We start from the raw sequence: 22,292 nt of genomic DNA, 5'->3' as shown, positions 1-22,292 counted from the left end.
AATATTGATCTCAATGTTTAAGTAGTCAATATATATTATTATATTGATACCAGCTGCTGTGATCAACTCAAAGAATAAGGGGAGGATAGGAAGGAAGATGACAGGAAGGAGATGCACATCTTACTCTTCGGTGGGGAGATCCATTGTTGCTCAAGTAGATCAAAAGGTTTTCAAGGTCCAGAAATGTTGGGTGAAGAACAATCAAGCAATCAGGGTAGTGGAGAGAAGGGACAAGGGAGGATCGGAGCTTGTACTCTTTGAAAAAGAAAGACTGTGGCTGATACAGACCTTGGAGGATGCCAAGAGTTGGAAAACAGGCAACTTATTTTGGAAGAAATCGACGGTTATGGGTAACTATAAGATGGCACAAGGATATGAGAACGAATACGGTCGGTTCCTAAAAATTTCGGAGTACTCAGGGCAAGGCTGGTTTCCCTCACTTTTGATCCCTGAACGAACTAAAGGAATAAGTTGGGACAACCTTGGTGAGGCCTTAAGTAGAGGTGGAGCAGTCGAGAAAGGTCCTTGGAAGATAGAGGTCAATGGCAGATCCTTGCGTGGGAAAAGAACGATTGACGTTCAGAAACCATCGATAATAATCAATGAAACTGTTGCGATAGAAAACTTCGATGTATGGAGGTGGGCAATCATATGTGAAACAGGGGCTGAATCAATCTGTTGGGAAGAAGTGGAGAAAGTGGTCAATTCCTTAGCTCCAAAGTCCAGGGAATTCGTACTAAAATCATGTGGGCCTAACATGAGAATATTTGTATGTAACAAGAGAAGTGATTTTGTTGTTTTTAAAAATCTAAAACAAATTAAGGTTCAGGACGCCGTGGTGGTCTTAAGAGCGTGGTATGCAATCTGTAATAGCATAGCGAAGAGCTGGACGCAGGAGGGCACATGGATTGATATCATCGAACTCCCATTCCACAGGTGGGAGCCTAACTCTTTCAAGTTCATTGGTGATGCATTAGGCGGTCTTATGGAAGTCAAGGAGAGTACTCAGTCATTGGAAGACCTCACAGTGGTTACTATCAAGGTTGGACGGAGGGCCATAGACATCCCCAGATGGGTTGAAATCCCAACAAGGAATACACAACTGAAAGTGGGCATCGAGTTGCCTACAAGCAGGGAGAATGGTTTGGAGAAGATGAAGCCTGGTTGTAGTAAAGTTGGTGTGGGCTTAGCAGTCCAAATAATGTCAGACGAGTTTAATACAATCTTAGGCCTTACCACTGTAGAAATGGGCAACACAAAGGGTGTAAGAGCAGCTGGGTCAAATCACAAGAATGGGGATGCGGCTGCTCTGGAGTGTGGGACAAGCAAGGGCTTCTTTGGTAAGAATTTTTATGTTGACGTGGCAGAGAATGTTGGGGCCATGACTTTAAAAGGATCGTCAAGTGGGCCTAGCCAACTGGGCATATACGGACCAGACGTAGCACGTGAACAAACCATAGACAATGCAGACCGTTCTCCTCAAGGAACCAACGCTGCAATTGACCAGTTATCTGGGCCTGGCGGCCCAGATACTATAGAGTTTAACGGTGGGGCGGACCGACTTCATGGGCCAGCGGTCCCACTAACGGATTATGAAACCCAAGTTCAGCTTGGTTGTGAGATGGGGTACCACTTTAATACAGGTGGGCTTCCAATTTCAGTGGGCATGTCTCAACCCATGTGTGAGACAAACCAGCCATCCAATCAAGTAGGCCCAGCAATTACTGTGGACTGCCTTCAGCTCACTAATGAGAGAGACCAAATACCCATTCGTGAGCTTTCAGCGCATCCAAAGGTATGCCTTCAACATGAACTGGACTTGTTAAAAAATGATGGCCCACTTGGGAAATTAGTTACAGAAGTTAGTATTGTAGCCACAACAGAAAGACTCTTAGATAATGGAAACGCTAGTGAACCGATAGTAACAAGTCCTTGGAGCTTTGAATTTTTGGAAGGTGATCATATACAGGACATATTGAAGCTAGAGGACGTTGGGGCTAGTGGCTTGGACAGGGTTGACTACCAGGGAACTACTGTAGAGACAGTACCAATTGTGAAGGGGTCCTTGGTGTTGGGGCAGGAGGATCAGACAGTGGGTAAATGGTTGTTCAGAGGTGGGACTCAGCTAGATGGGCATGAGATGGTCCAACAAGAGGCGGCAGTTGATCGTAGGTGGAGATAACTGGCTGTATTGGGACAGGGAGGCTTCTTATAACTGCTACAATCCGTTGAAGGTTCGGACTTTTGGAGATATGGATTTGGCAGCGAGGAGCTGGTAGCTAGAGGAGAACACGTTGGTTATGACATAAAAGACGTCATACTGTTGGAACCTGAAACAGATGCCATCCCTTTAGCCTTGGCAGACATAAAGGAGAGCTCGAGGAGCTGGGAAAGATATAAAACGAAAGATCAGAAAGTGGAGGTCTTGGCTAATTGGATTACCAATAACTTGAGTGAAATCAGATGGGTTGCTGGATTAAATAGAGAAAAGCAGACAGAAGGTACCGGTATTCCATTTGAACTGGCACTCAAGAAATGAAACAGGATCGGCGAATGCTATGATACAGTAATCAGAGAGGAAGTACCGATCAACGAGGAACAAGCTATAGTCCGGGATGAGGTGGAATTGATTCTGAGGACAGAAGTAGTCCAAGAAGAGACAAGTCAACAAAGATATATGAAGAAAGGGAAAGGAATTGTAGTGGTAGATGAGAACAAAGTAAAGAACCTGAAGGTCAGATTGGTTAAAAAGGCTCAGGAATTGCAAAAATCAAGGGCTATGGTCAAGGCTGGTACGTCTTTAGTCTTAAGAAGCGGGAGAAAACTTAAGGTTGATAATGACGATTAGATTCCTTTCTTGGAATGTGTGTGGACTCAATAATAAGACCAAAAGGGCTTCGGTTAAGGCAATAATACAAGCACACAAACCACACATCGTAACTTTGCAAGAAACTAAATTGGAACAAGTAGATAAGGTGGTGTTGCGTGACGTTTGGGGTGGGCGGAGTTTGGGTTAGAAATATCTTACAGCAAATTGTACAGCAAGGGGAGTATGGGTGTTGTGGGACAAGAGGCAAATTGAGGTAGAGGATTCGTTAGTAGGAACTTTCTCTGTATTTATACTTTGCCGGTGTATAGGTAAAGATGATAATTGGGTATTCTCGGGAGTGTATGGACCTACCAAAGAATGGGAGCAAGAGCAATTTCGGGAGGAGTTGGATGATGTGGGTAATTATTGAAATCGCCCGTGGTGTTTGGGAGGAAACTTCAACATAATTAGGTTCGCCTATGAGAAATAAGGTGGATCGAGGTTAACAACAAGGATGAGGAGATTTGAAAATTTTGTGAACCGAAATAATTTAATGGATATCCCATTTCAAGGCAGAAGCTTCACTTGGTCCAATCAACAGGCTATACCCACCCTTAACAGATTAGACAGATTTTTGGTTTCAGATGATTGGTCATCGTTATTCAGCTAGCTCTCTCAAACGACTTGTCCAAACCCGGTGTCTGATCATTGCCCTATTCAGTTAGAAGTAGGGCCGCTCAACAGGGGTCCCATTCCGTTTCGCTTTGAAGTGATGTGGTTGAAACACCATAATTTCCAGGAGTTGGTATCTGAATGGTGAAGGAATTTTTCATTTACAGGAACAGAAGGGGAGACATTTAGAAAGAAGTTGAAAACTCTGAAAAAAGCACTTAAGGTCTGGAACAAAGAATCTTTCGGAAGGGTGGATGTACAGAGAAAGGAGACTCTTTTGGGAATCAAAGAGTTGGACCGCAGGGAAGAAAAAAACTCGATTTCGACGGATAACAAGACACTGAGACTAAAACTGCGTGAGGAATATCAAAGGATGTCACTTTTGGAAGTAGAAATCCAGAATTAGATGGCTTAAAGAAGGGGATGACAACACAAAATTCTTCCATTGTATGGCCAACGCCCGAGACAAGAACAACCACATCACGAAGTTGTATGTGAATGGGGAGTGGTTGGAAGGAGAATAAGTTGTTGCTAAAGGGATTGTAGATTTCTACTCGGAACTGTATACCGACGGGACTGGTGACAGACCGAAACCTGATCTATTACAGTTTGATAGAATTTCTGAACTACAGAGTGAATGGTTGGAAAGACCCGTGGAAGAAGACGAGGTTTGGGATGTTATCTCAAGTATGAAGAGTGATAAAGCCTCTGGGCCCGACGACTTCCCTGTGGAGTTCTACAAAACTTGTTGGGACATTATCAAATGCGACTTCATCACTCTAATAAATGAATTCTTTAGAGAGGGAGTGTTGGATTGAGATTCCAACTGTACTTTCATCTCTCTAGTTTCGAAGATGGCGGGGACTGAAGACATCAAAGACCTGAGACCCATCAGCTTGGTGAACACTAGTTACAAAATCATCACGAGCATCTTCACTAGGCGATTAAAATATGTCATTCAAGGGTTAATAGGGTGCAATCAGAGTGCATTTGGCAAAGGGAGACAAATTTTGGATGGAGTTCTAATAACGAACGAGTATTGATTCTAGAATGAAATCAGGCAAAGCAGGTGTGGTGTGCAAGGTGGATTTTGAGAAAGCCTACGACCACGTCAACTAGCTATTCTTGGAATACATGTTGGGGAATATGGGCTTCAGCAGGAAATGGATCACATGGATTATGGCGTGTGTTACTTCCCTTTTCTACTTGGTTTTGGTGAATGGGTTACCTCATGGATTTTTCAGGAGTATGAGAGGTCTCAGACAAGGGGATCCCCTTTCCCCTTTCCTATTTATCATAGTAATAGAAGCTTTTGGGAAGATGATGGAAAAAGGGGCAACTAATGGCTATTTCTCGGGGTTTTTTGTAGGTGCAGGCATAGTTACTATATCGCACATTCAGTTCACAGATGATACGATAGTGTTCGTAGATGATTCCATAGTCCAGACAAAGAGACTAGGCGGTGTGTTATGTTGCTTTGAGGCGATGTCAGGTATTTCAGTTAACATGAGGAAAAGTAAGCTATTTCCAGTTGGATTGGTAAGATGCGCGCCTCTTCTAGCAGTTTCGTTGGGTTGGCAGATGGGTAGTCTTCCATCGTCTTACTTGGGGATGCCTTTGGGGGCACCTTACAGGAGGGTGGCGATTTGGGACCCGATAGTGGAAAAAATAGAAAGGAAGTTAGTAATGTGGCAAGTCAAGTATTTATCCAAGGGAGGTAAAGTGATTTTGATAAAAAAATGTGCTTTCTAGTATACCAATTTATTTTCTCTCTTCTCTCAATGCCTCGAAGTGTAGAACTAAGGCTAGATAAGTTATTCCGTTACTTTTTATGGCATGATAGAGATGGAAGTAGAAAACATCATCTTGTGAACTGGAAACAGGTTTGCTCAATTAAGAAACATGGTGGTCTCGGCGTTAGGAGAATAGGGGTAATGAACTTGGCCTTAAAGGGGAAGTGGTTGTGAAAGTTTGGGAATGATGGGAACAGTCTATGGAAACAAGTTATAGAAATCAAGTACGGATTGAGTCGGATAGGGTGGGAAAGCAGGCTAACCAGACAACCATTTGGATGCGGGATGTGGAAAGGTATCATGAAGATCAACCCAATATTCAATACGAGGGTCAAATTTAAAGTGGGTCAAGGAAACCGAGTAAGATTCTGGGAAGACACATGGTGGGGTAACTGGCTTCTAATGGAGGTTTTTCCAACGTTGTATTCCATCTCTTCAAAGAAAAGGCAACCCATCATTTCCTTCCGTTGAGATATGGGCGGAGACTGGGCTTGGGATCTCGGGTTTCGAAGAGGAGTTAACGAGGTAGAATTTCAAGATGTTGGCAGGTTGGTCAATGGCGTCTCAAGTATCGAGATACGCACAGGAAGAGAAGATGAGAGAATATGGACGGTTAGCAAGGATGGGAGATTCTCGGTTCTCTCATTCTACCAATCCTTGTGCAACAATGGGGACTCGACTCTTCCCCATGTTTTCAATTTGGAGTCCAAAAGTGCCAAGCAAAGTCGCCTTTTTCACTTGGACGACGGTTTTAGGAAGGATTCAAACAATGGACTTTCTGATGTGGCGTGGATGGTACGGGGCGAGTTGCTGTGTGTTATGTATGGAAAATGGAGAATCATCGGATCACCTTCTAATCCACTACAAGTTCTCACATGACATTTGAGCCCACTTCTTTAGGTTATACGGGGTATCAATATGCATGCCAAAATCAGTCAAGGACGTCTTCATTGGTTGGTCATCAATTCGTAACTTGTTTAGCAGTTCAAAAAGGACATTGTGGAGTATTACACCTTTTGCAATTTGTTGGGGGGTGTGGTTTGAAAGAAATAGGCGTATTTTCTAGGGAAAACGGAAAGACTGCTCAGATACGATTATGTCTATCTTGGGTCTTATCTTTTGCTGGTCCAAAGTATATAAAGAGTTTAGGGGACTGTTTTTTGAGGATATTTTGTATAGGTGGGATGGGATTTGTTGTTCTATACGTGAGTAGATATATTTTGTTAGGCCTCATCAGGTTGATCATCTCGACCGACTTGGTTTTGATTCATGAATACAATACTATTTATCAAAAAAAAAAATTAAATAGAAAAAAACTAACTTCCATGCTGATCTCACTGCCATGCATGAAATATTGGAGAAGGCTGGATACAGGGATGATGAGGGGATTGCTAATGAGGTTAGCGATTTCTTTATCTGAATTCCTTCTTCTTCTCTCTCACTGGCCTTTATCTCTATACGTCACATTATTTTGCCTTATTTAGATAAATAAATTAATAAATGCTAGTAATTGCCAATCACTTCAGTTACCGCATAGTTTCCATCTTTCAGTCTGTCTCCTTTTGAGAAAACATGTATGCATTGGGCATTATTTATTTATTTATTTATAATAATAATATCATGTGCTTATTTTCTCACTTATCTTGATTCTTCTCCAATTTTTTTGGTTTCCTCAAGTTCAATTTCCCTTGGATACTCAAGTTTGATGTTACTCAACTCCTGATGTTACTCATTATTGCTTGCTCTGTAGCTTTCTTTTCAAATGTGGACGGACCAAATGCAGGAGACCTTGAATTCAAGAAACATGGAGACACTGCTTTCCGAGCAAAAGATTTTGCGATTGCCATTGATTGCTACACTCATATAAGTCCTTAGCAGGAGAGCCCACCAAGCTGTGTAAATGATTATTAGCCATATTTAGTGTTTGGCATTTTAGAAATGTAAATAAGAGATGAACTGCTGGACATAGTGATCTTGGTTAAAATGTGACATTTCCATATATTTACATGAAAATTTAGATGGTAAAATCTTGTGTGGATATTATTTAAATATGCCTTTTAGCCTAGACCAATAGAAATGCATTTGTAAATATGTACCATATACTTAATGCTGAAGGACAGCAAACGATGAAATGAAATCTTGTCTGTAGCTTTATTTACATCCTTTATGTTCTTGACAATGAAACATTTTCAGGAAATAGTTTCCGTGTCACATAGTTGTCTAGAACTGAATTAGATTGACTACTTGAGGAATTCTCCAATAGGTGCCACTTAATCATGATTAAGGTTGAGTTGAAGGGGTGCCTCAGCCCTTATAACATTAAAAACCACAAGACTTATTTCTTTTAATATAAGAAGACTCCGGTTAGTTCAAACTAACAAGTCATGGTTTTCTAGCTTAGAATCCTTGGCTGAGTTTCAAGTTGCAACAGCTTAAGCAGCCCCCCTAGAGTTTGGTCTGTTCATTCATCATGTAATGATACAAACTATTTTTTGCATCTCTTTTGTATAGTTCATTGATGGTGGAACCATGGTATCACCGACGGCATTTGCTCGGCGCTGCTTGTCTTACTTGATGAGTGACATGCCACGAGAAGCCCTTGGGGATGCAATGCAAGCCCAAGTCATATCCCCTGAGTGGCCCACAGCCTCCTATCTGCAATGCTGCTGCCCTTTTCAGCCTCGAGAGGGAAATTGATGCCCAAGAGGCTCTTAAAGATGTCACAGCCTGGGAGGCCAAGAAGAATAGCAGAAGTTGAAGGTGTATAGTATTTTTTATTTATTTTTTGGTCTTGTGTTTTGCACCCCCTTTTTTCTGTATCTATTTTTTTTTTTTAAACCTTTGTATTCAAGTTTTTGTCAACCTAGAGGATTCTTTTGATCATTTATTATTGCTGTTCATGTTTATGGAATCTTGGAGGAGCTCTGATTGAAGGCTTCATGCTAGGGATGGGGAATGATCAAAATTCTGACCTATGTTAGCAATCGGAAAACAGTGATCATAAGGATAAATGAGTTTGGCAGTGAAATTATACAATTTTCCTCATGTTTGTATGCAGACTTTGTGTTATTGTGCCATGAAAAGCATTCGATTCATTGCACCACCAGATAGTATGAATGAATGTTCTTAATCACCAAGCTGCTTTAGTTCCAGTTTCCCCACTCTCTGTAAGTCCGTTGAGAGTGGACTTACACCCGCAAACCAACTGTTAACTGGTTTGACAGGGAAATAAGGCTCTGACCATCCTCCAAAGTCCCAAATTCCCGATTGCCATAAAATAAAATAAATCCACTTTTGGATTTTTTTTTTCCTTCCCTTTTTGGTAAACATCAAGCATGCTTAGTTGTAGTAGTGTAAGTTGTCAACTCTCGTTCGTACCACCATATGTTCAGTCTAACTTTCTCCAACGATTTAGTATTTACAGACAATCACTGATTGGTTGTGCTCAATGAATGTGTTTCACATCGAGGCCTTCTCTGAATGGTGGGCAGACACAGACATCATCATCTGGATGTGACATAGGCAGACTGCTATGGAACTGTTGGCTAGAAGAATCGAATCAGGTCGATTGTTAATGCTTGTTTCATTAACTGAAGTGAGCCTGCCTGAATGTCCAAGCAGTAGTTTAGATGCCATCCCTTTGCGACCTTGACCAAGCTTCCCATAGGGAAGCAGACCAAACTGTAGCATGAGGAATGGGAATAAACTAGAAGGGATCGATGTACTGCTTAAAAAGGCGAGCCTCTTCTTTGATTCGTTGTGCTCAATTGGAGTGAAACTGGTCTTTTTCTACTTTGATTTAGTAGTGTTAGAAGATCCATTTTACACTCCACTAGAGTATTTCATTCATTCAATAATGCCTCAAAAGAAAGAAGAAACCCTACTCATCTTGAGTCATTGGCGGGTAACCTTTAGTATTCTACTTGTTTCGTAAGTAATGGGCATAAACCCAAAAGGGTTGTGCTTTGAAAGAGAAGTTCGCTAGACCAAGATGACTTTGGTTTCATCAGAGAGAACAAGGACATAGAGTGGGGTTGTATGAAAAGAAAAAACAAGAAGCTAAAAAATAAAAAATAAAACTCCTAACAGGGACCTTACTATCTATCAATGAATGTAGCCAGAAGCCTACGAGTAAAAGAGGAAGAATACTAATTTTTATAAAACCAAAATTTCATCCATCTTGCCAATTTTTAAACGTAACCAACAAATTGGTATGAGAGTGAATCATTTTTAGTTTCACTTATATCCACATTTTGGACCAATTGAGTACCAAAATGTCCAGAGAAAATGGAATACTACTGGCTTGTAAAATGGAAGCAGACTAAAAATTAGAGATGTCAATGGATAGTCAAAAATTCGAATCTGAAAAGTTGGATATTATAAAAAAAAATTGGATATCTGATTCGAATTCAGATAGTTTTATATATTCGAATCCGATAATATCCGATTTGAAATAATATATAATATATATGTTATTTTATTTTATTTATTTTTTATATAAATAATATATATATTATTTGATTTGATATATTTATTATATACATAGTATAATATATAATTTATTTTTTTTAATAATGAAAAATCAGTTGGATAAGGAAAAATTGTATTTTTCTTAATATACAAATTATTCGAATTCTAATCGGATAGAATTTTAGAACATCCGTCGAATTTGAATTTGAATTCAGATATTACTATATCCGAACCAATAAGCATCCGTTGACAGCCCTACATACAACCTTGTGTAAAATATTCTTTAAAGTTTTTTACAAAAATACATTTACGTAAACAAACTAAAAATTTATTAGAGAAAAAAAAAAAAAACAACAACGACAATAAGGAACTGATATATACCTTCAATGTGTTCTTATTCTTACAAAAATTATATTATGTATTAATGTGTCTCCCCTTTTTAATCTGAACCAACAACAATAAGGAGCTGTCTAATTCTTACTCTTACAAAAAAAAAAAAAAACACTTGATTCAACAGAAGAAAAAAATCCCTCCAAGAGTTAGATATAATGGAATATTTGACAAGCTTAAAATAATTCTATCATGATATAATGTAGAGTTCCAAACTCGAAGTGGTAATGTTCAAGTTTACAGAGAATAAACAAAGACAAGACATTAGTGCAAAGAAAGTCCAACAACAACATTGTACGTCATGCTCGTTGATTGAAAATCTCTCCTTCATCATCTCAATCTCTCTATCAAAATCCCAAATACATAATCAAATTGCAGAACATAATAGTCAAATTTCCTCCTGTCTAGAAGAAAATGAAAATTACACCATCACATACGTGAAATCTTGGAGCCTTGATTTTCTAGTTTCCTATCTTTCAAATGGGGCTTGTCTTCATCTCCAGTGACATCAGACATTGAGCAGTTTTGCGCCTCAGGCTTTCGAATTGGCCAACCCAATGGTGGTGGAGAAGACGACTATTCCGAACTCGAACTACTTTGAGTCCGCTCCTCATTAGCCATGGCATCAGACGTCGTCGAAGTATCGGTGCTTGAACTGCTCTCTCAAAACCCCTCTTCATTCCTTTTTTCGATTCCCTCACCCTTTTCAATCTAAACAAGAAGGAATCAGGGAGAAGGCAATTTTTTTCCGATAGTCGACTCGGTGGGTTGAGTCGACCCGATTGGGAAACTGAGTCGACTCAGAGATCGAGTCAACTCGAAAACTGAGTTGAATCGTTTAACAGATTCAACTCGGTAACTGAGTCGACTCATTGGTTTGAGTCAATACTGCCATTGAGCCGACTCGATCACTGAGTTGACTCGTTTGATCAAGTTAACTCGATGATCCGAGTTGACTCAATTGATTGAGTCAACTCTGGCACAGAGTCGACTCGAGCAATGAGTTGACTCGTTTTGCCGAGTCAGCTTGGAAACTGAGTCGATTCAGTGTTTGAGTCGACTAAGTGTCGACTCAGTTTCTGAATTGGCTCGGTCAACTGAGCCAACTCGTTTGACCTAATGAACTCACTGTGTTGATTCAACTCGGAAACTGGGTTGACTCGGTCGGGTCTCCAAAATTGCACTCTGTTTTTTCAGGACCGCTAGATCATTCTATACCAATCATGAAAAGCTCAAATCCAAAGGCTTACAATGAACGATCAATTTCATTAACGAGGCCATGCTTTTGGAGAGTGGAAAAGTTGTACATCCGCTTGGCCATAGAAAACGGCTATAAATTTGAAGTTTTAAAAGGTTTACTTTAAAAATAGTAATCATAAATGCCGTTTGCCGGGGATCGAATCCCAGTCACTCGTATGATAAACACAAATACTCGCCACAACTTCTTGTTGCTATAATTAAATTTAAATTTATTTTTACTCTAAAAGTTCCTATTTGCCACTATAATACCCATATTTTCTTCAATTTCAAACTTCCAATCTTAATCACATAAACAGTTTTGATCACACTTTTGGGATATATCGCACTCAATGATTAAAAAAAGAAGAAGAATACAAGTATAATAATGGAACATGATTGTATTGAGTTATGACCTCAATTGATTGCTACGCTACAATCATATCATTCATTACCTCATTATATGAGGTCTTTGAAGCTCATGTACATACAACTAGGGATGTCAATGGATAGTTAAAAATTGAATATTATCCGAAAATTTTGGATATCGAATTCGAATTCTAATAGTTTTATATATTTGAATTCTTATCGGATACGAATTTAAATATTAACATTTCGAATCTGATAATATCCCATTTAAAATAATATATAATATATAATATTTTATTTGATTTATTTTTTATATAAATAATATAATAAATATTATTTGATTTGATATATTTATTATATATATATAATATAATATATAATAGATTTTTTTAATAATGAAAAATCAGTTGGATAAGGAAAAATTGTATTTTTTTTTAATATACTAATTATTCGAATTCTAATCGGATATTATCCAATAATCGAACAAATGGGCGTAAGTTATGATTAAATCTTATAGATAGGTGATGAGATATGATCATTTGACTGCATCGATATCTTGGTGATAATAATTTATATCAGCCCATTCTAAAACTTCTAACCCCATTAAAGAGGTTTGCAAAATACGTTTGTCACAATTGTTATCCTGGCTCAATTATATATTTCCCTTTAATTGACCCAATAAAATATGTTTGTCACAATTGTTGGATTTGGAGTTTTCAATGGTTGAATCTCGTTTTAAAACAGAATATGCAGGCCAGCTGGGAAACATCGTTTATTTTAAAATTTTTGAGATATTTTTAAATGTCTCCCTCCATCATTTATTTTATTAAAACTAGAACCCTCTCTCTTCTCTCTCAAAACTAACACACAGGCCCTTTTATCAAAAACTTAGGCAGTGTTTGTTTGCGCTATTTTTCAACGCTTATTACTGAAAAAAATTAAATTCAGTATTTTTTGTTAAAATAGCGCGTTTGTTTACGCTATATTTTTAGCGCTTATTGCTGAAAATAAGTGAAAAACATTCAGTATTATTTTGATGCTGAAAAAAAGTGCTGAAGCGATAAACACTTCACTTTTTTCGACATGGACAAGTATGCCCTTCGTTTTTTTGAGCATGAACAAGTATGCCTTTATTCTTAAAAGTTATTATCTCTTATATCCCATGGATAAGTATATAAGCACCCCACAAATTAATAAACCCACACCATGGCTAAATTATTTTGTCTTATATGGGTTTAAAGTTTTAGAATGAGTTAAGTTTTTATAAAGATGATCTTCTCATTAGTATATAAGCACCCCACAAATTAATAAGCCCACACAATGGCTAAATTATTTTGTCTTATATAGGTTAAAATTTTTAGAATAAGTTGATTTTTGATGAGGATGATTTCTACAATGAGGAGATCATCCTGACCAAAAATCAGCACATCCTGAAACTTCTAACCCTAGCAAAACAAGTTCAAGAAACGTAAATCGTCCCTTTTTTTTTTTTTTGAAAACTATTTTTGACAAGTTAGAAGTTTCAAAATGGACTGATTTTTGGTGAGGATGATCTCTAGACCATATTCTCACTAAAAATTTGCTCATTCCAAAAACTTTAACCCATATAAAACAAAAACAAAAAATGGCTATGGTGTGGGTTGCCCTTATTAATTCATAAGGTGCTTTTATAATTACACATCCTTCATTTCCATCGAAAATTATTCATCCAAAATAATCTCTCCGTGTTTTTGGACATTCAAGATGAAGTGAAGCATCGACCTTACTTCCCCATTCCCCATGGTATTTTTTATTTATTGGTCTTATGGTATTGTTCAAGACATAATTTTTGCAAACAAGCTGTGAAAAGATATATCACTTAGAGACTACCGTTTTTCTGTTTACCACTAACACTAGCTTTTTATTGTTCTTTCTTGGTGGTTGTTGGTTCGTCTAATACCATTTTCCTGACAGATGTGCTTGGAAAAGCTCATTCGACCAAGGCTTGCCAAGCTTCATATCTGAACATCCTCATTCATCTGAGGTTATGGAGCACCATCATATAGCATATCAGGCAGACTTCTTTTCGCAAGGGGTTGAGTCCTTTTTTCTTCCCGAAGGCGAGAGGTCGTGCCATATGATGGTTGAGGCTTAGAATTTTTTATTGAAGATTGGGGAGTCTTTTAAGAAATTTTTAGAGTCTTCACCTAAGTGTTTTGTTTTACGGTCTTTAAAGGAATTGGCTTCACTGCCCCGTTGGAAAGTCCCAAAGGCTCCAACCAAGAAAAGAAACGCCCTTGACGCTAATGTCAATCGATCCTCTATAACCCCTCGAAAGAGAAAGCTACCCCATTGGTGTTCTAATTTGAATGAGAGAAAGGAAAGTTCCACAAGGGCATCCAAGAACGAAGTATTAGTTATCCCACCTAATGATTTAGAGGAGGTTGTTCACGATATAACCGAGGCTCAAATCGTGGATTTAATCTGATTAATGGACAATGGCTGGAACACAAATTCAATTCAAGAGGTACAACAAAAATCGCCTCGCAAGGGTGAGTCGTCTCATGCCAATTTTGATCTCAACACCGATGGTTCGGCCAACAATCCCTAAGAGACTAACACTTCAAGTGCGGCTTTAGAGGCCGATGAAAAGGTATATGTTGAGAAGGTTGGGAGTCCCACGTCGGAGGGGGTTTAGAATCGAATGATGAGAATCACGCCAAGGCTGCCGAGATTGGCCAACCAATAACATGCTTGGGACTATGCGTCGATGCATCTATCATGGGTTTCGCAATTGCCTCGACGTTTGTGGGTTTGGATCCAATAATCAAGGAATGTACCATGGGTTTGTGATGACTCATGCTGAAGAGGTCATAGAGCCTATATTAGTAACAAGCGAGGGTAACACAAGTGGTGTGCGCACCATAGAAGGTGTTGTTGACAAAGAGCGGGTCCAAGTCATACTTTTTTTAGACCTCGTTCAGCAAACACCAACGCATAAGAATTTGTACCTTAGTGGAGCGGAAAGTATCCTTCCAAGTGGCAATTGGATGTATCAACCTCTTCATCGGAGGTGAGTATCGTGGGATTTAAGGTAGCCACTGAATACAACGGATTTTATAAGGAAATCTATGATAAACATGACCCATATTGCGAGAAACACCATTTTTGAGGTATACTCAGGAGCTTTGTCTCATTTGGTAGCCTATTTTCTCCAAGTGGTAAAGGTCATGCACTCAACTCACGTTATTGTTTTAACGCCTCAGATCTTGAATTTTTGGGGTAGCCAACTTTGGTCTACAGAGCGTGTTGACTTCAATGTGACTTGGCTCAAAGGGTTGTATGATAACGCGATGCGTCTCTTCCACAAACAAACGAGTATGGCTTATGTTTTATCAGAAGTGAAATCTAAGATAGAGGAAAAGAACATGGCCCTTGAAGAGGCCGAACATGAGCTTTGCGATTTAGAATCTCGAATTGTGTACATGCATGGCAATATTGTCTGTTTGAGGGCTGAAAGAGATGTTCTTGTAGTAGATGTAGAAGTCATTGAGAGACATCATGCCCACGTTCACCCAACTGATAGTTTCGTGCTAAGCAGACCTTTATGATTCCAATTCTCTTAAGTTCATCTTTTGGCATGTACTACATTATGAGGGTGGTTACGCCCCCCTTTTGTCTTTTTTTGTGTGTGTGTGTCCCTTTGTATGTTTATCTCTCTCTCGTCTTTTTTAATCCAATGGCAAAGGGTTGTTCACAATCATGGGTGGACATGTATTAAAGTATAAGTATTACAAAGAACATGGTCCCTTACTCATCGATTAGAACCAATCAATAACGAAAGAGAACAATTGAAAAAATACTTTCCCACTCTAAAAGATGAGCCCTAAGGGCATAAGATAAGCAAACATAACATGACTCACTCTTGTCATTACAAAGAAAGGTATTGTTATGTAGAACATAGGTACAAAGTAAAACTATGTACTTCTTACAAAATAAAGTGTAATCCTTCTTGAAAAGAAAACAAACAAAAATAGGAGATCGTCATTCATTATGTAGAAAAGCTCCGCAGATACACGCACAGGTTGTGCTGTCTACAACAAAGAAAGACTTTCCTTAGTGCTTCCAAGTGTAAATCCCATTGCTTACTCTTCATTACTATGTCATCGACGTAATCTTCGACTTCCTTATGCAGCATATCATGAAAGATCTTCGTCATTGCACACTGATATGTGGCACCAACATTTTTAAGCCCAAAAGGCATTATCGTGAAATAAAAATTTTCAACTGGTGTATGAAACATTGTCTTTTTGGCATCTTCTTCTACCATCTTAATCTAGTTGTAGAAGTTATATCCATCCATAAACGAAAAATTGCTTCCAACAATAATGTCAACAAGTAGATTGGTATTTGGCAAGGGGAAGTCATCCTTAGGGCAAGCCCGATAAAAGTTACGAAAATCCACGCAACAACGTAAATTTCCATTTTTTTTGTTCTCGGGTACAATGTTGGCAAATGTCGGGTTTTGAACATGTTTAAAGAAGCCAGCTTCTAAAAGCTTATTGATCTCTTCTTTAATTTTCTCTTTCACTTCTTGTTTTAAGATACGAGTCGTTTGTTAGACAGGTTTTGCACTCGTGTTCACATTCAATATATGCACTGCAACTTCAACCCCTAAGCCCGACATTTCGGCGTATGTCCATGCAAAGACATCAGAGAACTCTTGAAATAAGGCCATCAACATGGTTTAGTCATGAGGCAAAGTGCAGCCAACAAAACTTGGCCGTGACTAATTGTTGGCACCAATATTTATTTCTTCTAACATATATGTCATCGTCCCAACACCGTCTCGTGCATTTAGTGATTCTTCAATTACTCGTTCCATGTTTTGATCATCTGGGGGAGACCCTTTCAATGTATTTGTAGAAGCCATAGTTATCATTTTCTCTTGGTCTCCCACTTAACCATCATAATTGATAAATAGTCTTCCCACCAGGTAGAGTTGCCCTCGTTACACGTCCTTTTTTAGAGTTATCATTTTCTTGAAATACCATGCGCTTGCAAAGAGTTGCGTTGTTGAACCAACTCCACTTTCGGCAACAGGAAAGCATGTTCGTTGTAGCCCTTCTCCCCGAAGCGGCTTTATCATTGAAAAATGTAGCCTTTGCTAGGTACACCTCCTCTGGTGCAAAAGGTCGTTCTAAGGTAGGGATTTTAACTATCCTTCCTTCAATCCAAGCCTTAACATATTGAAGGCATGTCGAGCTCACAGTTATGCATCGGTGAAGCCTAGGGCACCCAAGCAGTACATGGTGCGTAGCATCTAATTCTAGAACTTGGAACGTCATCATTCCTCTTGTAGACCCAACTTCCAAATTCACATTTACATAGCCTAGAATCCCGACGCTATATCCATTAAATCCTTGAATGTTTGTCTTCAGTTGGGTGATCTTATGGCGCGAGATACCCATTGCATCCAAAGTTGAGAGTGGCATCAAGTTTAATGAGGCTCCAATATCACTGAAGCCCCTTTTTAGCTCAAAGTCATTGATAACCGTTGTCACATACAAAGATCGCAAATGGTCGCCACTCTCGGGAATTTCGTATTGCAAAAATGTTATTGCATTCAAATTCCCTTTTACATTTGTGAGAGCGTCGAGTGAGGAATCATTTTGACCATGATTCGAATAAGCCATCGTGGCTAAAGCCAAGGCCACTTCGAGATGTTTTTCCTCTAAAAAGTCAAGTTGGTCAAAGAATTCTTTGATCAAGCTAGTACTTTGTAAATGTTTGGCTATGTTTGTCAACTCGTCACTAATCTCTACCCCTCCTGAAGCCATGAATATGGTATGCGTGGTTTCTGCTACAACTGCACCTTCCGTAGTAGCAGGCAATTGAAGTTCACTCGTAGCCCTTTTCTCAGTGAAGATCCTCTTCATTGCATTACATTCCTTATACGGTGGCCAACAACCTGATGAAAACAACAAAATTTGGGGTGGCCTTTGTCTCTTGGAGAGGGTTCTCTTCTCGTCAAGGGTAAATGGATGGGACCATCTTGTAGCCATGCCTCTAGAAGCTCTTTGACCTCGGCAACGATACAAGGGAAATCGGGAGCTAGAAACAAGTTTATACCCCTCGTCGAGGCATTAGGTTGGGGGATTTGATTTCCTTGTGCAATCGTTTAAATGTGTCTGCAACATAAGCTTGTGGGATAAACCGTTTTTTCCCTATGCGAACGTTCCGACCTCCATTTCCTTCATTACTTTCTAGGTTGACGGACACAACCGTTCGCTTCGCCGGTTCGTGTAACCCCAAAAAACTTGGGATCTGCTAATTCTCCAATAAGGTCCTATATGCCGTCATCATCCTGTTGATGCACATTTCTACCAAGAGTGCCTCCGAGACAAACTTGTGGCAATCCATCATGACACCACAATAGCATCGAACGTATTCCGTTAAATACTCCCCTTGTCTTTGTTGTATCCTTTCTAAGTCAGCCAACGTCATTTGCTCAGTCACATGGAAGAATTTCTTGTAAAAGGTGTCCACCATTTGCAGCCATGAATGTGCAAATGCCAACGACAAGCTACTATACAAAGTGTAAGCCCTTCTGATTAAGGACTAGAGAATTCTTGCAAACGTAGGTTGGCGTTGCCCTCGTGTCCTTCGAGTACCTCTAAGAAGAAAGATATGTGTTTACGCGCATTCCCTACACCATCTTACATTACAAACACCAGATGCAAAGTATCCCTTAGGATAGGGTTGGCATTGCAACTCAATTAGGTAAGGCGGTCTGTGTTCGTACATATTATCTCCCGTAAGGCTACTCCACTCAAGCTCTAGTAGGTGCGTCAGTTCAGTTATAGTAAGGAAATCTCGTGTTTAGTTTGTTGGCATCTTCCTAAGGTTTGCCTCTTCAAGCGAGAAGGCATCTTTTGGTGTGTCATTGTCCCTTGGTAGAATCCCTTCAGGAGCTTGCTCGGTCACAAAAGCCAACGCACCCTGAGGTTCTCTATCTTTACCTCCTGTTGGGTTTCGAGTGACATTGCTTGGCCCATCATCGACGCTTATATCTCGCCTCTTTGACGTGGTTGTTGTATCTGTTGTTGGGGCCTGATCAGCTTGTTTGTGAGGTTCGCTATTACGCTCAACTCTACTGCAAGATATTTCCGTGCATCTTCTAGTAATACAACGCATAATTGCAGATCGACTACTTGAGATTTTTCCCCAACGAAGTCACCAAATGTGACTACACGTCAATAACGTGTATACAAGTAGTCTCTACCTATCACCTAAACTATGCACGTAGCCATACAAAGATGGTTTTAATTGTTACTTTGCATCTGTCTTCTTAAGTTGTCGAAGAGAGACCTTTAGTTGCAGAGCTCAAGAATCGAGGTAATCATTCTTGTGGGGTAAAGAGAAGAGTCTGACCAAAAAAGATGCTTCTCTCATTATTGAGTCCCTTATTTATAGCCCAAACCTTTGGCCTTAGAAGAATTGGATTCTGGCATCTGTCTCATCTCATATTCCTTTTCTTGATTCTGATCACCCACATAACCATGCTCTTCTTTAAGGCAAATAGGGCTACATCAGCACTACTTTGATGCTCAAAATACCCGAAACACGTGGCACTTGTTTTGAGGTCCTTCTCAATGAGTCGTCATACCACGCCTTGCCTCATATGTCCAATGCATTCTTAGTTGGCGTCGAACCCTCCTTGCAGCAGAGTTGGCACCATAGTTTGTGGCTATTGGCTCTTGCTTAACACGTGGAGGAGGCCCACATTGCCTCATCATCCTAACCTCTTGACGCCATCTACACTCGTATATTGCTAAACTTCTAAAGAGCATAACTTTTCACTCATACATCAAACATATAAAGCCATCACATGCATTGCAAAACTTGTTCCAAGATCCACAACAACTATTTCACAACTTTATGGAGTTTCTTATATTATGGGCATAAAAACTTCTTTGAAATTTTTCGTATACTAAAAGTTAAAAAAAAAATATGGGTATTTTAATTATGTTAAAAAAAAAATACTTATATCACCTTAGATGGTTATCTAGGATTTATTAGTTAGGCCTAAAGTTAGGTTTTAGGATTTTGTTTTTTTATGATTAGATGATATTAGAACATTATAAGAAGATACTATTGTTGATTGAATGAGGTTCATCTTAGGGTTTGTTTAGTTCACCTATGAATCTTGCTTGGATTATGTTAAAGTTGATAGTTATCAAAGTTACATCTCTATCTTGCATACCATTCTTCCAGCTGCTCACTTAGGATATAACAAAAGAGATTATGAGTGACAAAACAAATCATTAAATTATGTCTTAAGAAACAAAATTCACCAACTTTCTACTAGCTAAACAGCAACCAATAATGCTTCTATGAATGTCCATGGGGAATTCGATTCCTCAACTCTTTCCTCTTTTATATCCTTTCTCATAATAATTTTTAAAAAAATTGTTATTCCCTGAAGGTAGAAAAACACACTTTTATATCCTACAGATAATATTGCATTAAGAATCAAAAGACCAATGACTTCACACTTTTTTTTATAAGTAAAATTTCATTTTATTAAACAAAGATGGTCGAGGAGACCAACCAAACATAATGACTTCATAATTCCATTACACAAAATGTAAAACTTTTTTATTTTTTTTTATTTTTTATTATTGAAGAAAAATATAATATATATATTTTTTTATAAGTGAAAAAAAAAATATAATACTTTTATCGAGACCTAAGGCTAAATTTATTCATTATGGACAGTTTTATACCAGAAGCAACCAGCAAAAGAAGAAAATTAACAACTGATATTACAACAAGGACTCTCACTTCATGCCAAGAAATCAAAGTTCACCTCAACTGTAGCATCTAGCTGTAGAAGAACAGGAATGGGAGAACAAGAGTAGGCGTTATGACTCCTGCCCTTTCGCGAATCTTATGATCTAAAACCTCTAAGGGTATGTTTGATTGCACATGGAAAATAGGATGGAAAATCAATTTCCATGGAAAATGACATTTTTCAAGTGTTTGATTGCACATGAAAATGGAAATTCATTTTCCACCTCAATCAAAAAGTCCACAAAAACATGGATTTCACTTTCCCACCCATATTGGTGGGAAAGTGAAATCCACCCAAAATTTTCATCCCCAATTCTTTTATACTCATGTCTTCTTCTTCCCTACCACTATCACCATCATCACACTAACCTTGCTTTCGTCACCATCGTCGTCGCCGTCATCACCATCTCCGGCCTCTCTCTCTACATCCCTCACCTCCGCCGCCACCACCACCACGTTTTCCCCTCATCTTCTTCCTTACTTACCTCCATCGCCATCGCCACCACCACCACATCCTTCCCCCTCCCTCTTCCTCCTCCTCATCTTCTTCTTCCTCTCCCCTCTTCTCATCTTCTTTCTCCTCCTCCTCTTCTCATTCTTCATCTTTTTCCTCATAATTTTCTCATGATTTTATCCAAGTACAATCAAAAAATAGAATTTGATTTTTCGATCCTACCCATTTTCCACTAATATTTTTTCATGGATTTCAAATTTCATGAAAAGTCACTTTCCATGCAATCAAACATACCCTAACTTGAAAAGAAGACTCTCAAACCTACATTGGTAAGTATATGTACATGATTACTATCAGAAAGAAGCAATGTGAGAAATATTAAATTAGGAAAGGCAGTAAAAAACTGTTCCATGGATTTAAAGAATTTTCAATAACAATCACTGATCAATCAATACGCATGTGATGAGTAGGTTTTATACCTATGAATTAACCACTTTTAAATATAATATTTTGTTAATTTTAGAGTCTTTTAGTTGTTTTTAGTTAAGTTTAGTTTATTTTATACTTTTTAAGTGATTCTATGTTTTTATTTGATTTTTATGCTTATTTTGCAGTTTAGAAACAGTATGGAACATTAGGATATTTGACAACATTTAAGAGAAAATTCTGACTCAAATTGGTTCACTCTCGGAAGAAGGAAGCTAAGCATACAAGCTAAAAAAGTGTTCAAGCCGCAGCTTGATAGAAAATGAGGCCGCAGCGGGAATTCAAGAATTGCATAACAGAAATATTAAAATACAAGCAGCGGCATGACATGTTTTGAGGCCATGGCCTACGTACGTTTCCAACTTTACACGTTAATTTTTGGGGTTGAATTAGAGACGGATTTTGGGACTCTTAAACCCTAATGATTTCATACCTATAAATAGGAACGATTAAGTCTTATTCTAGGGACAGAAGTTTTCGGGTTTTTCTTGGAGGCACAAGATCGAGAAGGAGGACGAGAGCTGGATATTCGACTTTTGAGTTTTATGTTTCTGAACTTTATCTCTTATCTTGATATTTGTAATATCTAAGAATGGCTGAATACTTTTGTGATTTTGTTTTCTTTTCAATGATGAACTAATTTCTATTCTAGGGTTATAATGGAACTCATTCATGATATTTGATTAGTTTTATTTATTTCTTCTATGATTCCACATGTGATTGTTTATTATATCTTATGTTTAATGCGATTTAATTAACTGGCCATTGATTGAATTAA

General features: G+C 38.6%; 1 protein-coding gene across 1 annotated transcript; it reads left to right on the top strand.

Moving 5' to 3' along the window:
• The first annotated feature begins 97 nt into the window (after positions 1-97).
• LOC147381958 (uncharacterized) lies at positions 98-8,390 on the top strand. The gene is made up of 2 exons (XM_086429738.1): positions 98-6,673; positions 7,025-8,390. The coding sequence occupies exon 1, from the start codon at positions 98-100 to the stop codon at positions 2,180-2,182; it is 2,085 nt and encodes a 694-aa protein (XP_086285864.1). The 3' UTR covers positions 2,183-6,673; positions 7,025-8,390.
• The last annotated feature ends 13,902 nt before the right edge of the window (positions 8,391-22,292 follow it).

Source organism: Akebia trifoliata, unplaced genomic scaffold, assembly GCF_017979445.1.
Source record: "Akebia trifoliata isolate Shusen 1 unplaced genomic scaffold, ASM1797944v1 Contig00108_ERROPOS98426, whole genome shotgun sequence".
In the NCBI taxonomy this organism is placed as follows: domain Eukaryota; kingdom Viridiplantae; phylum Streptophyta; class Magnoliopsida; order Ranunculales; family Lardizabalaceae; genus Akebia; species Akebia trifoliata.
This window is presented reverse-complemented; position numbering and strand designations above follow the sequence as displayed.

Bases quoted from the DNA above. Each gene is read 5' to 3' on its own strand.
- LOC147381958 (XM_086429738.1), top strand. From the start codon at position 98: ATGACAGGAAGGAGATGCACATCTTACTCTTCGGTGGGGAGATCCATT.